Raw genomic sequence first — 16,585 nt, 5'->3', positions numbered from 1 at the left:
TTTTAAGAGGCTGAAGAAATTCCCTATTTACCAGTAATTGAAATGTTTTTTTTTTAACCTATAATCCCATGTTTTAGGTACTTGCAATTAAAATTGAAACTTGAAATTCGGTATGTTTGTACGTTTATTTAACAAAATCAGTAAAAATAAAAAATTCCAACTTTAGAGTGGTTTTATGGGGAACTGTAAAATCTTCCCCGTTATTTATATGGGATACCTTTTACACGCCAAAATTATTGGGCACTTCCTGTAGAGCTACAATTTGACATGATTGTTACTTTTCCGGACTAACCGACAAGAAAATTGACAAAAGTGAATATTTTAAATTTTTAGAGGTCTAAAGAAGGGATGAAGAAATTCACCATGTTATTTAAATGTCCTTTTTGGACCTACAATCTCATATTTTAAATACTTGGAATTTGAATAAAAACTTGAAATTCGGTATGCTTGTACAGTCCCCAGCAAAAAACTTGCAATATGAGTATGTAAATTTATTGTGAAACTACGCCTAAGTGGCACGAATCACGCCAGGAGAAACCTCGGCGTCCTCGCCTGCACATTTATTTTGGAACGAAAGACTTCGTCGTTTCGCAATAAACTTACATGCTAATGTTGCAAGTTTTTTGCTGCGGACTGTACGTTTTCGTAAGCGTTATCTAAATAAATCACCGAAAATAAGTTTCAACTTTAGAGTGTTTTTATAAGCAACTAAAATATCTTTCCCATATGTCATATGGGACATCTTCCGGCATTTCCTGCAGGATTAGAATGATGAAATTTGGCATGATTGTAGCCGTCCGATAACCCACAGAAAAATTGCCAAAAATAAATACTTTTTAGTTTTTAAGTGGTCTAAAGGGGGGATGAAAAAATTCCCATGTTATTTAAATGGGGTTTTCTTGGGATACTTTTTTTGTTTTTGATAGTTGAAATAGGAAAAGAAACTTGAAGTTCCGTAGAATTGCGGGTTTAAGAGGTAGAAGGCCGTAGGTCGAGCAAACTTGGGGGTCTGGGGAAGGCTAGTTCCCTACATTAAACATGATCCATAGTTCGCAGTACTGCTCGAAAGGCAGCAAAAGATTTTAACAGTAGCTGTTTGTTGAACAAACTTCACCGTGTCTTTTCTTTTCCATAAGTATCGAATTACTTGACCCTGCCTTGTAACAGAGAGGAAAAGAGGGGTGAGCTCCAATATCAGGGCGCTGATAAGAACAAAGGTAGGCCTAAAAGTCTAGGGTTACTAGTTCAACACCAGTAGCAATCCTAGCCACATACTTTTCACTTCTAACCATTTGATAGACAATTTTCATATTCATTCTTACGTCTTTAAAAATATAGTCATTATAAGTAAATTGTATGTAGGTAGAGGAAATTTGAACCCGAAATTTTTAACGCCAAATTTCTTACGGGCATGGCTGGGAAGGGATGCTAGCAGCTTGGCAACTCTCTGGCATTCGAGAATGTTGGATGGATGTTGGTAACTCTGCAAAAGTCAGTAAGACGGAGGTGTTCGTTGTCTACTGAAAGATTTTTTTCTTCTGAGGATTGTGTACGTCCCGAGCAGTCTGTTGTGCGATTTAAGTGCGGAAACAGGAACCGTGTATTTGTTTCCAAATGTGTAGACGAAAGGCAACAGATGGATATTTTAAAATTAGTTATCAAGAAACGCACATGTAGCTACAATGAATCTGCAACAAGAATTTAAATTCCTGCGTTTTGACTTAAGTACAAAAGACAAATCCCGTGTTGTGTGCCAAACATGTGGTGTGAGCTTTTCTGTCTGACACAGTGGAAGGAGTGAACATACATAGTCGAAAAAACATAAAGATGCTGAAAAAGTAAGATGTAGCACCACCAGCGTTGCGTCTTTTTTGATAAAAGCACAAAACGAGAAAGTTCTTTCTATTCTATTGAAGGAGTTTTTGCGTTTCATACTGTTCAACACGGGCACAGTTTCCGTTCAAGTGATTGTATATCAAAGCTAATAAAAGAGCTTTTCGAACCGAAATATTCTGCTGCTCGCACAAAAAAGTAAAGCAATCATGTGCATTGTGTTAGCGCCGTTATCTTTGGAAAATGTTCACAATGATCTGAAATCCCGCTTCAATGTTTCTCTAAATATTGTCGCTACTACAAGAAATCTGAGAAACTGCTTCCTGTGTTAGTAAGATTGTTTCTTTCTAAGGGTGGTATTAATATTAGATTTTTGGAATTCGCCTCTCTGCCAGGTAAAAATTCTGAACTCCAGTGATGATTGTTGAAAAAGGTTCTTGAGATACACAATTTTGAAAATAAAGTTGTAGGGCTTTGTGCTGACAACACCAACACGAACTTTGGCGGTTTCAATAGACGTGGAAAGAATAATGTGTGCCAAAATTTGCAATCAAAACTGGATAAGAATAGTTTTGGCATAGGCTGTGTGGCACATATCGTACATAGTTGTTTGCAAACAGGTGTTGATAGTCTCCTTTATCGTATTGAAAGTTTTGTAGTTAAAGTGTACAAGTTTTTTCATGTTTACACAGTTCGCGTAGAACTTAAAAGATTTTTGCAGTTTTACTAACTGGAATATGGAAATACTCGCTTTTTGTCATTTGTCCCATCACTAAAAAGAATTATAAATATATTTCCTGGATTGCGTCCCTATTTTCATGAGACGGGGAGATGAGGATTGATGGAATGGGATGGCACCCGTCACATCAATATGATTCTATATGCATTATTTAAGAGTGGATACTTAGCTAAACGCACTGAACGGTTTGTAACTACCAAGCACTTCGCCATCGATCTTTAGGTCCGTTACACAGTCACGCGGAGCTCCGCGCGCGGAGTCCCGCGTGGCAAGATTGTTCTATTGTTTCTTATGGGTGCATACATAGTCACGCGGAGGCCTCCGCGTGGCGCTATTCGCGCTTCGTTCTCCGCGAGGCGGATAGGGCCATTCAGCAAATGGGTGCTTACATAGTCACGCGGAACTCCGCGCGCGGAGCAACCACTTCCCTTTAAAATGTAAAGAGCAAGGTGCATAGTAGCAAAACCGAAATTAAGATTGATCCAGACAGACTTATTACAGAAGTTGAATTAAGACCATGTTTATGGGATCCCGCTTACGTAGAATACAAAAATCGTGATATTCGCAATTTTTCCAATTAATTCATCGAACGACCGGACTGACATGCGAAAATAATTGAAGAACTTTTTCTAATCTCGCAAACCTACATAAAGCGTCACAAAAGCTCCCTTCAAACTTCTTTGAGTAACTAAGGGATGACTTTGGAACCGCCTATTTTTCTGTGTCCTTCGTTTTCTCTTCTTACAGAGATAATAAGAAGCCACTATTGTCGTTTCGATCTTACTCATGTTGAATCGCAACACTGACTGAGGAGAATTGTGTATGTAATCAGGTGGCGCGTAGCTATGGATGACTGTGTAAGCATACACGCGTAGCACGGAAGACGGAGCGCGGAGCTCCGCTTGACTGTGTAACGGGCCTTATGGTGCGAACATTTGTGATCACTATGGCGCGTTATTTTTCATTCGGTGTTCATGATGCAAGTTAATGGTTCATTTTGAACATTTCGTCAATGTCGACGATATCCATTTTGTAAAGTGTAATACATACATTCCATAGAAGGTTGATCTTTGCACCTCTCGGACGGGTATTTTCTGTCGCCCTACTGATGCACATGGTGAGTCAGTAGCAGCTAATATTTTTCCTGTCATCATTGTTCACAACACACTTTCAAATGAGCCTTACTAGAGATTGCATTTGCGACCTCGCACTCAAGGGGTTCCTTGTAAGAAGTTATCTGGATAAAGAGCAAATTAAATTAGTTTGATTTTCTTTTTTTTTTTTTTTTTCTAATTTGAGGCTATATTGTAAAGTTACAATATAATAATTTGACTTCTACTATCTACATCAATGCAAAGTCACTCTTGTAAAAGTTTTAACTATAGCATCCATAACCGAATTGAATAAATTTGATACAGCACACTATGTTCTAATTTTATAATTACAGAGGCAGGCTTAAATTATGTTAGTATACTAGTTCTTAAACTTCCACAAATTGTATATAAAATTTAATTATTCCAGCTACAAACTATAAAAATAACAAATCAAATTTATTACAAATGGTTTATTAACAAATCAGCTCTGTACTACCAAAGCTAATTTATATTGGCTTCCAGTTTAAGCTCTTATTTCATAAAATATAATTCAAAGCATAAAGACTACAATTACTACTCGTTTATTTATCAGTTTACAGAAAGTGTACAGAACAAATGCACTATTTTACTCTCACATGTTTCAATTTTAAAATATATGTAGATTTTATATTACAAATATTCGTGAAATCAATCTAATTCACGAATTAAACAAAAACAAATTTGTTCTTAAATGCCTACTACTACATTCGAGTTTCAAAAGAGAAGGAAATAAAAAAAATTCTTTCAGTTACAGTTATACCGCTCAATCTAAAAAAACTATGGTTATGACAATGAATGAAATGATGAAAGGAACATGTGGAAGGAAACAAAAGAACCCGAGGAAACTCATGCACACGATGTTTGTCCACCACAAACTTAACTTGGCACGAGCTAGCATCGAACCAGGAACTCCACACGCTAGGGGTGAATGTTTTATCACTGAGCCGGCTTCTTATACATAATCGAAATAAATTACATAATAAATAATAACTAATAACATGTATTACAGCTTGATGTAAATTCATGGTACGGTAGTACAATTATCGCAGCTTTTAAACTTTTATGGGAATTTCTTTTAAAAATTACACTGAGATTAATGTACAGTCATGTCCAAATTAATGGGCGCATGTCTATACATATGTTGTTTAGGAATATAATTTGATAACTATTTCACCCGGAATTTGTTATAATGTTAGTATGCGTATAATCGGCAAAGACATATATGTGATAAATTTCATGTCAAAAGAGGAGTCAATATGAACAATATAACGAAAAACTTTTCTTGTCCATTCAGCAACACTTTGTTTTACTTATTTTTATTTTGTATTTTGAATTTACCACAAATATACATTTCCCGATTATACATATAGTAACAGTATTAAAAGTGTCCTGCAAAATCCTTATCAAATTATATTCCCACAGCAAGACAGTTATAGGTATGCGACAATGATTTTGGAAACGACTGTACGTTTCTTAGCAACCTATCTAACATAGACCTACTATGCCAATTAACATTCTTCATTACTTGTCTTGTTGCAATATCAGAACTTAAAATGTTTTGTAGTATATAAATGCTGGCTAATTGATTATTTTTTTAAAGTTCTATATTAGTGTCCGATCATGAAAATGAAATGAAATCTTTAAGTTTTACGTCCCACGGTTATGCCGGTTAGGCTAAAGGAGACGGTGATGATGAGTGAAATGGTGGAATGAAGAAAGTGGGAGGAAACGGGAGAACCATGAGAAAACCAAAGAGCACGGTGTTTGTCCACCACAAAGTCCACACGGCGCGAGCTGAGATCGAACCAGGGACCCCAAGTACCGGTGGTGAACGCTCTACCACCGCGCCCCCTAGTGTCCGATCATGTAACACGCTTTTCTCAAGAGGTCAAATTTTGAAAATATGATTCATTGTTCGTAATTATAAGCGCTAAGGAAGATGCCCTATTGGGAAAGTATGACGATACTCTTAAAACTGGTCTGGAATCCATCCTCAATTGTTCTCTTAATAACAACTCGTGGATACAAGCTTCTTTACCAGTCAAAAATGGAGGCCTTGGAATCCGTCGCGTCACAGATATGGCTATTCCGTCTTTTTTAGCGTCTTTCTACGGTGCAAGTCAAATAGTTAGTTCACTTCTTCAATGGGATAACGACGAAATCACCAATCCAGATGTGATGGACTGCATAGCTAAATGGACAAATTTAGTTGGGTTAGACCCTACGGCTCTCGAAAAACGTAACAATCAGTCGGCTTGGGACGAGCCCATCGTTAATTGCCATGCAGCTTCTTTATTGCAGACTACAAATAACATCGAAGATAAAGCCAGACTTTTAGCGGTCATGTCCCCAGAAAACGGAGCATGGCTTCAAGCTCTACCATCACCATCTCTGGGCCTACACCTATCCAATGAGAGCTTCCGAGTATCAGTTGCACTACGGTTGGGAGCAGATATATGTGAACCACACCACTGCCCCATTTGTAACACCTTTGTAGATAAAAAAGGATTACACGGTTTGTCGTGCAAAAGCAGCGCAGGCAGACACCCACGTCATTCAAGTGTAAATGATATAATATTAAGAGCATTAATATCAGCAGGGATCCCAGCAGTGAGGGAACCGATTGGATGCAGCCGATCTGACGGAAAAAGACCCGATGGTATGACATTAGTACCTTGGAAGAAAGGAAAGGCATTGATTTGGGACTTCACATGTTCAGACACCTATGCCCCCTCCAACCTACAATATGCCTCAGTACAAGCTGGACTCGTAGCTGCTCGAAGAGCGAAAGAAAAAAGGAATAAATATAGCAATCTACTCGATAACTATTGCTTTGTTACAATAGCAATTGAGTCTAGCGGTTCTTGGGAAGAAGGAGGCCTCAAATTTATAAAAGAATTCGGCCTCCGTCTATCAATTAAATCAGGAGATAATCGAGCAAAAAGTTTCCTGATTCAACGCATAAGCATAGCCATTCAACGTGGGAACGTGTCGGCTATAATGGGAACGTTACCCACTAGTAAAGAGCTAGAAGAAGTCTTTCTTCTGTAATTGCGGAGAAGGGAGGTTAGGAGAAAAAAGAAACATCATTGGTGCATCAATTTATGTAGCAACCGAGCAAGGAGTATGAAGAGAGAGCTCACAGTCCATAAGTTTATATACATATATATATATATATATATATATATATATATATACATATATATATATATATATATATATATATATATATATATATATATATATATATAAACAGCATGAATGCTGTACCGTACGTCAAGACAGTGACATAACATGACAGGTTGGAGCCTTTGAAAGCAGAAGATTTAGTAGTACCTGCCGAACATCATGGGAACAAAGTACCGAAGAATAGATATTTACTGTTTCATTTGAAATTTTCATTATAACAGTTTTTTTAATAATCATTGTTATTTTACAATTCTTATGTAATTACTTATGGTTGTATCTAATTGCTTTCAAATCTCGATTATTGGATTAACTTATTTACATGAATGTAAACAGATGCTTTCAAATGCCGATATTGTAAAATTTGTACATTTAGTATAATGTTGAAATATATATATATATATATATATATATATATATATATATATATATATATATATATATATATATATATATATATATATATATATAACCGCCTCCCCTCCCATAATTTTTGCGGGGCTGAATTTGTATTTAAATGGCATCAGAAGTGTCAGTGTTTATCTCAGCGACCTCGAAAACTATAGATTCGACACTAATATCAGTCATTTTCGACCATTTGTAAATGTCTTTCCCCTCCTCTAAGTTACATCGTCAAAGTGATATAACAAAAATCATCTCATGTTCGAACTTAATCTATGTTGAAAGTTTGATCGAGATCGGTCGGGTGGTTCAAGAGGGAAGTCATATAGACAGTCACTTTTATTTTTATTTTTTTACATGTCTCCCCTCCCCCTTCCCCTCTAGTACGTTGCACCGTCAAAGTTAAATGATAAAATTTTTCCTAAGCCCGAACCTTAAAATTTTTCCTATGTTGAAAATTTGATCGAGATCGGTTGGGTGGTTCAAGAGTTATTGAGTTTTATTTATTTTTCTATATCTGTCCCCTCCCCTTCCCTAAGTTCTAGCGTTAAAGTGATATGATAAAAAGCACCTCAGGTCCGAATCTCATCCATACTAAAAATTTTATTAAGATCGGTCCTGTGGTTAAACCGTGATAAGTCACAAAGACGGTCACTTTTACTTTTATTCTTTTTACATATACCTCCCCCTCCCCTTCGTTGCACTGTAAAAGTGAAATCAAGAAAACATCCCAGGCCCGAACGTTATCTATATTGAAAGTTTGATTGAGATCGGTCACGTGGTTCCAGTGTTAAGTTTTATTCATTTTCATATTTTTCCCCTCCTTCCCTCCCTTAAGATCTACTGTCAAAATGAAATGATAGAATACTTCCCAGTTTGAACTTCATATATATTGAAAATTTGATTGAGATCGATCAGGTGGTTCAAAAGTAATTAATTCACGAACATAGTCACTTTTATTTTTATATTTATTGAGTTTTGTATATCTCCTCTCTATCCCCTCCCCTAGGTTGCTCCATTAAAGTGAAATAATAAAAATCATCCCAGTCCTGAACATCATCTACACTGAAAATTTGATCAAGATCGGTCGGGTGGTTTAAGAGTTATTAAGTTTTATTTATTTTTTCTATGTTCCCCTTTTCCCTCTACCCTAAGTTGTACCCTCAAAGTAAATAGCTAGAAGCACTCCCAGGCCAGAACCGCATCTACGTTGAAAATTTGATCGAGATCGGTCGGGCGGTTCAAGAGATTAAGAGTCACAAAGATAGTCACTTTCAATGTTATAATATAGATATAAATAAATATGAAGTAAAGGTACCTTGTAAGTTTGGAAGGACAATTGTAACAGGCATCATGAAGATAATGACAAATTATTAAATGATTAAAGGTAAGATATATCGTCAGACGTGTGTTTGTGATTAAAAGCACCTCAAAACACGTGGCATGATCCTTTCCCATTAAAAGTTTTGACCATGAAACGGCAAAATTTAATATGGCTACCCTGATGATGCTATACGGTAATAGATGCTGTTCTAGATCTATCTTTATTATCCCTATTCAAGATATAGTGTCACTCGATCTAATTGTTCTGAACTTACAAGACATATTTCCCTCGTATTGTATATCAAAAATTCATTGAAAATTTGTGATCGCTTGGAGTACCATTTAATATTCAATTGAGCACATTTTTCTCACAGGTTGCCTTGGATTGATATGGAACCATTTACAGCGTAAAACTCAAAATTTCCAAAATTGAGAAATGGACCTCCTTATATAACTATATATAAAAAAATATCGATACTACACCTTTCTTACAATCTTTTATTACATAAGTGGGTATGTTGTCAAATCCTACAGCACTTCGAGGTTTTAATTTTCTAATTGCTTTAATTATGCCACCTTATGTTACAAATGATATGTCTATCAAATTAAAAGAAAAATCAACTTATTAACTACAGTTCTATGTACTGTATTTGCATATAATACGGACTATTTGTTATTTTAAAATGAGTTTCATAAATATCTTCCGCTATTATACGTGAGTCACCAATAAAACAATTACTAAGACAACTTGTATTTGGAAAATTTTGAAAAAATCTTTTAAAATCATACACAGAAAAAGACTTGAGTTATTCATTATACTTAAGTTTTTATAACATTGTCTCTATTTTACTCAAAACATTTTCTCCTAACTACTTTTTTGAGAATTTCAAATAACTTTTTAACTTCCCAGTTTACTTATATTTCATGTGATACTTCCATTTCTTGTTTTCTAACTTTTCAAGTTCCCTTGTATTCAATTGGAGACTTCAGTTCTTATTACGTTTGGAAATAAACTTTTCTCAAGTTCTCCGTTTAATTCGTAAAGTATCTCTTGTATACTTGTTCAAAGTTTGCTTTCTGGAAAGGATACTGACTTTTCTTCACGTTCAACATTTTGGAATTTGTCATTAACGTTTCAACATTATGTTCAAATTTGATCTTTTTCAATATTAGTTAAAAATAAATCCAACAATTTCAATTGGTTATTATGGTTATATAATAATCTGAGACGAAGTAAGAAATTAATTGAACAAATGAGGATATTATGTTCAAAAATTATCAAATTTATTAAAGCAAGAATCCTTTGTGGGAAGCCTGAAACTTCTTACTTCGTATATCAAGGGCAAGGTTGCAGGTAAATCTTTAGAGAAGAAATGCTCAAAATCACAAATTTTTTAAGCTACCCTGTCGGACAGGAATATTTTAGACGATGGCTCAAAAAAGATTCCTAAATGATTCGGCCAAGGTCATTCTGATCATACTTATCTTCGCTTTCATTTGACCTTTACATTTTAATTTCATTAAGTTACATACAATTTATTTTAGTCGTCATATTATTTTACCATTGTTCATTTTTTTTTATTTTAGGAGCCACTTTATGAGCAGGATGGGTCGACGATTGTTCTTTTGGTGATGTGACACTGTTATAAGGGTGAAGATAGAGCTAAAATATTACAATATATAGTGTTACAAAGATATATGTATTTTTTACCAATTTTGTTTGGGTAATTTTAGTTTTTTCGTAGAAATAATTGTTTGCACATAAATTTTATATTTGAATGTAATAGTTTTTTTTTTTTTACTGAAGATTTAGGAAATATAGTGTAATGAATTTGTGTATGTAAGGAAAATTTATTTTATTAACCCGATGTTAGTGATGTAGATATTTTTTAATAACCTGGAAACGGTTGTATTTGTAAATTGATAAATGAAACTAGTTTACTAGATTTATTACTTATTTAGTGTAATTTAGAACAAGAATATATGGTAATTGAGATTGTTATTTTTTTATATAAGATGTTGAGTTTTAGAGATAGGGTTGTAGACTCAGCTGTTTATTATTAAAAGGTTAAGGTGTTGGTTTGCTAGTTATGGGTGATTATAGCAGAGATTAAATTAAATAAAACTAAGAAGTCCTCTGTTTATATATCACAGAAAAGCACATTATTTGTGCTAACACGTAAAAAGTATTATTTCTGGCGTTTAAAACGTTTACGTGTGTAAAAATATGTTAGTTTGATAGAAAAGTGTTTATTATCATGAGTGACTAAGAAGTTTTTACCTTTTTATTATAATTTATTGCATACACAGTTTTACACGATAAGGAATTTTTACAACGGAAGCAAACAACGTAATTTACATATGTAAAAATAATGCTATCTCTCTCTCTCTCTTTTTTTTTTTTTTGTCTTGTTTAGACCATTTAACAAGTGGATGAAAAAACAAAACAAAGAAATTTACGAGCGTGGAATAAACAAACCTCTTGATAAAATTAACGAATTGTTTTTCATTTTTACATTTTATTTCTATATAAAATTAAAAAAAAAAACATTACGCTAAGAAAAGTAAATTTTGTACGATACAACATTTCGACAATTCTTTTGTAAGATTCATTATCCACACATTAATTTTAGCCTTAAGTAATACTAAATGTTAGCATATACCTGTTAGACTATTTGGTTAAAACACTTAATGTACTACATGAGATCGGCGGTTAAACAATCTTCTTGGCTACTAAAATACTACTTTTTGTCGGTAGGGTTCGCGGTGTGAAAGGTTCCCCATCGAATACAAAATCATCATGGCTTGCTTCCACTAGTTCGTCCATTTGAAGCGCCTTTCCAATTTTTTGTGAAATCACTGACGTAAATATTGCATTGACCACCGTAATACCTAACTCCCGTGCCACATCAAAGGCTGTGCGCACCAGCATTTTCCCAACCCCTCTTCCTCGGAAATCAGGGTCCACCATCAGAAACATCACTTCCAAAGTTTTATTAACTCCATATTTACCAAATATATCAGTGCGGCCGTCTATTTGGATCATGAAATCCATCAGGGCTTTTGCAGATTTATCGCTGCATTCCTTTTCCATAAATGCCTCGAAGAAACTTTCCCCTGGTTCAGCCTTTGTCTGGATTTTGTTGAAGGACGCTCCTGCGAGTCTTCCTGTTGCATTATCCACTGCAATCAACGACACGCCTTCTTCAATTACTTTTAGACTTAGGAGATCCAGCTCCTTTCTTCCCTGCTCAGTTTCAGACAAGCGGACTGCTTTCGAACAGCTTTCATCAACATAAAAAGACCTATTCACCAACTGAAGTGCATCTTGGAAGCGATCCTTGGTTAGAACTTGGACTGTGATACCATTTTCGTTTCTCCACACTTGTTTGCTCAGCATGGTTCAGGGTCTGTAAATAGAAGGAGCAAACGCAAACTAAGTGGAGTATCTTGTGAAAAACATTTAGTTTTGAAAAGTTTCAAAAACTAGATAATTAAAAATGAAAAAATGAAATCTTTGAGTTTTACGTCCCAGGGTTATGCCGGTCAGGCTAAAGGAGACGGTAATGATAATGAATGAAATGGTGGAATGAAGAAAGTGGGAGGAAACGGGAGATCCCCGAGAAAACCCACGCACACGGTGTTTGTTTACCACAAAGTTCACTTGGCGGGGGCTGGGGTCGAACCCGGGACCCCAAGCACCAGAGGTGAACGCTCTACCACTGAGCCACCGCGACCCCGAACTAGATAATTAAATGTGTACATATTAACATTATGACATACTTAAGAAATTAAAAACATGGATCATTTAGATATCTAGCATAGTTTATTCATGACAAGAATGCCTTTGAAACTTCTATACCAAAATATTTAATCATTTATACAACACATATCATATCCTTTATGGTAAATTCACTGAAACCCAGCCCTGAAAGTTTCAACGGCTGACGAAAATACCTCTATTTATTTATCAGCACAACAGACATACCCAATTGAAGTGTTGAAATATTGTAATTCGTTTTTACAACAGTTTTTTTTAAGAACTTTACAGGACACTGTATCATGTTTTAGACATAATTTATTATAGAAAATCTTATTTTCCAGATTGATGACTTCGGCATTATGTTGATCACAGCCTTGTTGCAATAAAAGATACCTGTATTATTAGTTCTAACCAAAAGAACATGGAAGTATAATGAAGGTCTAAACTTTCAACAATCGAATTCATTCCGAACTATTTTTTTTGGAAGAATACCGTATCAGCAATATTACGCCTTTGTTCTAATGAGTAAATATTACAATTGTCTACCAGTTTGCTATGGTTTTCAAGTGAGAGAGAAATTCCAGTCATTTTGTATATCAAATACCTTAGAAATTTTGATTGAACGTTTACAATTTGTTGAAGATATTTTTCTTGAGAGGGATTTCAAATCACAACATCATATTCCAACTTGGTGCGTACATATAAATAATACATTTTGAAGAGTGTTGCAGTATTTCTGAAGTCCTTACCACTTCTAATTATGAATCCTAATAACTTGAACGCCTCATGAATAATATTTTCGATGTGTTTAATGGACCTTAATTTCGGGTTAAATCAAGGTGACCAGAACTTTTACTTTTAAAAACGGGACGCATACGAATCGGCGACGAGGAGGGGGCATTCCACATTGCATTTTGGGACTCAGCAGTGTTTTTAATTTACAAAGTACACAAGTAAAAATGATAACACAGCGTTTCTAACTTAAGTACTACTCAAAGCACAGAACACTCAATTCCCATTTGAACATTCAGAAGTTCCAGACACAGCTGAACCTTCCCAATGAGTGTTGGTACGGAAGAGTGTAGAATTTGCATTGGCCATTTATATTTTGAATAATAATTGCGGGACACCTGGGTCATTTTTTCTTAAAAATGGGACATTTGGGCGTCCCGTTTGAGAATCAGAATAAAACGGGACAACGGTTCAAAATAAGGGACTGTCCCGGCTAATTTGGGACGTCTGGTCACCTTGGGTTAAATGCAAGACCTACATCTTTAACTGTATTAGGTCTATTTATAGAATTATTATTAAGCTGATAACCATACTTTTGTTTCTGCTGAATGATAATAGGGACTCATACTCTCAATCATTTTCATAATCTCTCTCGAAATACTCTCTAAGTCGTGTTGTAAATCAAGACAATCATGCACTGATTTTATCCTGGCATATATTTTGAGATCATCAGCGAACAAAAATTTTTCACTGTTGGGTATATGATCTGGAAGATCGTTGATATTAACGAATAAAAAATGTAAAAACTATTTATGTCAACAATGGGTACATTTGATTAGCAGTTAAGATACAACAATGCCTAAAGAGAACTGATTCATGACTATGTGATTAGTGTAAGCGTCCTTAGCCAGAGAAACTCGGATTCCACTTTAAACTATATGTCGACGTCTCATATAGCCTCGGTGCTGAACAGGACAAATTCCAAATCAAACAACCAACCAACAATGTCTGGAGAAATGAATTTAAAAAAGAAAAGTTCAATTCTTTAAGACGAAATTTAACCTACGTTTAATAATAATAAGAGAGACCATTTTCTATTTGCAATATCCATCTCCAGCATGTTCAAAAGATTACATAATCTAAAGAATATAGTACATAGTTTTATTCTAATTTTCTAACAAATTTTGTAAAATTAATGTAGGAACTTTCAGAAAGAGCTGAAATTTGATTTAAAATTTGCAACAAGTGTTAGTTTCGTTATAATCAGAGTGTCAATGGCTGTGGAAAAATTACTACACTACTTGTCTATCGATAAAAGGAACACAGAAGTAATTCTATCAACTCAGGACAAAATATTAAAGACAGAAAAAAATCCTGATTGTCATTTTCCTAACAAAAATATATAGTTCAAAAGGATTTTTTAAAAAAAATGTTGATCAGATTTTGTCAACAGAACTCGCTGAAGAAAGATGGTATACCTGCAAGTTTCTAATAAATGAATGTTACCGTACTTATTTTTGAGCTTTTCAAAGATTTCTCGTGGTTCTCCCGTTTAGATTAAAATAGACAACGAGAAATTAATCATAATTAAAAGATGATAAAAAAAACAATACGTAATACGCATACTCTGAACGGGATCCAAACCCAAGGCAAGAAAAGTCTTACAATTTCCCTGCACTGCACAACTACACCAGCCGGCAACTGAACGTTATATGTAGCTATGCTATAGTCCGCGTCACCCAAATTGGAGTGTAGTATCAACTAATAAGCTCGCAGTGCCCTCTTACTAAACCTTCAGGGAAAAACCTAATCATTCGTAACTGTCCATAAATACGAACAAAATCGATTATGAATGATTAGATTCCTCCCTGAAGGTTTAGTAACAGGGTACTGCGAGCTTATTATTGGCTGATGCCACACGCCAATTCGGGTGAAGCGGACTTTAGTTTGATGTTGTGTAGTGTATTCAGAATTTTTATTATGGAAAGTTCAAATCAAATCTCGATGGCCGTAATGATGCATGACTGTTCATTAGAGATCATTTCACCCATTTATTTTCCAAAAGCTGGAAAAGGGGGCATTTAGAATTTGACAAATCTCAAACTACTCAAATAATTTCATATTACTTATTTCAGCAATACTCTCCTTACCAAGAAATCTTTGAAAACGAATGAACATGAATGCTAAATTGAGTTAGTATGACCTTTACTGAAACAAAATGTGACAGTAGGGAATGCGAAAGTTTTGCCTAATGCAAAACAATATTACTGTCTTCATTTAATTTTAAAATTGGTGGCATCAGAGTTTAGTGACAAAAAATGTTGTTATTCTCCTATACATTTTCATTTAGGAAAACAAAAAATTGAATCTCAAGATACCATGCGATGCTTTCGTAGTCTGCACTGCCTTCTTCAAATTTTGGAAGTTTTGTTAAAAATGCTATAACAATTTACTCCAAAGGTTTCTAATATTTGAACTGAACCGTATGCTGGTTGATTCGTTGATTGAAATTTAGCTCCACTTTTCAGCATTGAGGCTTTATGAGACAGAATTACTGTTGAAATAGGGATCTGAACTTGTTTGTATCTGGTCTAGGGCAAATAAGCCGGAGCGGGAAGCAAGTCTCGGCCATTGGACACAGAAAGCACGCGGGTTAACCACTCAGACACGAACCAACAACGTAAACAACATGTATCTATGGGTTACAAGATCTATACATGTTGCATGTGCATGTGCCTACTGCAACATGAACTCTCTCTAAACTATATGGATAATGTACACGCCTTTGACAGGAGATTCAGGTCGACTTCCGTCGGGTAGTGATGTGGTTCGAATCACACGTTAAACTCTGTGCGTCCACATCTCATGCAGTCTGACTGCTGAAAGGGACGCTAAACTCGACTCAAATCTACTTTAGGATATTGTACGTACAAATGTTTGTTTTATTGTATCAGCAAAAACTTGTCATACACATTACATATTGCATTGCGTGTCTCTTCTCAACTTTGTTCTTTCAAAAGTATTCCTGCCTCTTTCCTATGAATAGAACTTCACAACTAATAATTTTATTCAAGAGTATTATTTTATTACTAAGTCCTGCAAAATTAGGAGTGACCACAACATGCTAGCGGATTTTCTCAAGTGATTAGAAGCCACTGGATGAAAATATTGATTCCACTTTCGAAACATACAGATGCTGCATTGGGAGAGAATTTGCAAAAGGACGTACGCTGCATCAGAGTGATTTGTAATGTCAGGGTAAAAGTATTCCTCGAAGAGACACTAGAAGACAGAGCTTGACACATGAACCAAAATATATTAAATGGCACACACTCATCTGGAAATGGATTATTGAATGTGTCGTCTGAGAAAATTAATAATATCAAGTCATAGGATAATGGAATATTTAATTACGATGCAATTGCTGCCCCACCACATCTGTGAGAACATCAGAGAAAAGGGTCAACACATTCT

At 35.1% G+C, this 16,585-nt stretch overlaps 1 protein-coding gene across 3 annotated transcripts in view; it reads right to left on the bottom strand.

The window, feature by feature from the left end:
* The window catches only part of LOC145669029 (arylalkylamine N-acetyltransferase 1-like), a 45,956-nt gene that overhangs the window by 12,824 nt on the left and 16,547 nt on the right, over positions 1-16,585 (bottom strand). The window contains exon 2 of one of the 3 annotated variants that reach the window (XM_081737375.1): positions 9,101-12,026. The exons of the other annotated variants lie outside the window; for them this stretch is intronic. Coding sequence (XP_081593501.1) covers positions 11,330-12,016 — 687 coding nt within the window. The 5' untranslated portion in view covers positions 12,017-12,026 and the 3' untranslated portion in view covers positions 9,101-11,329. Of the gene's footprint in view, positions 1-9,100; positions 12,027-16,585 lie in introns of those variants that run through there. 3 annotated transcript variants of the gene reach the window in all.

Source organism: Thermobia domestica, chromosome 13, assembly GCF_964235325.1.
Source record: "Thermobia domestica chromosome 13, izTheDome1.hap1.1, whole genome shotgun sequence".
NCBI lineage: Eukaryota > Metazoa > Arthropoda > Insecta > Zygentoma > Lepismatidae > Thermobia > Thermobia domestica.
The sequence above is the reverse complement of the archived record's forward strand: the minus strand, read 5'-3'. Positions and strand labels throughout refer to the sequence as shown.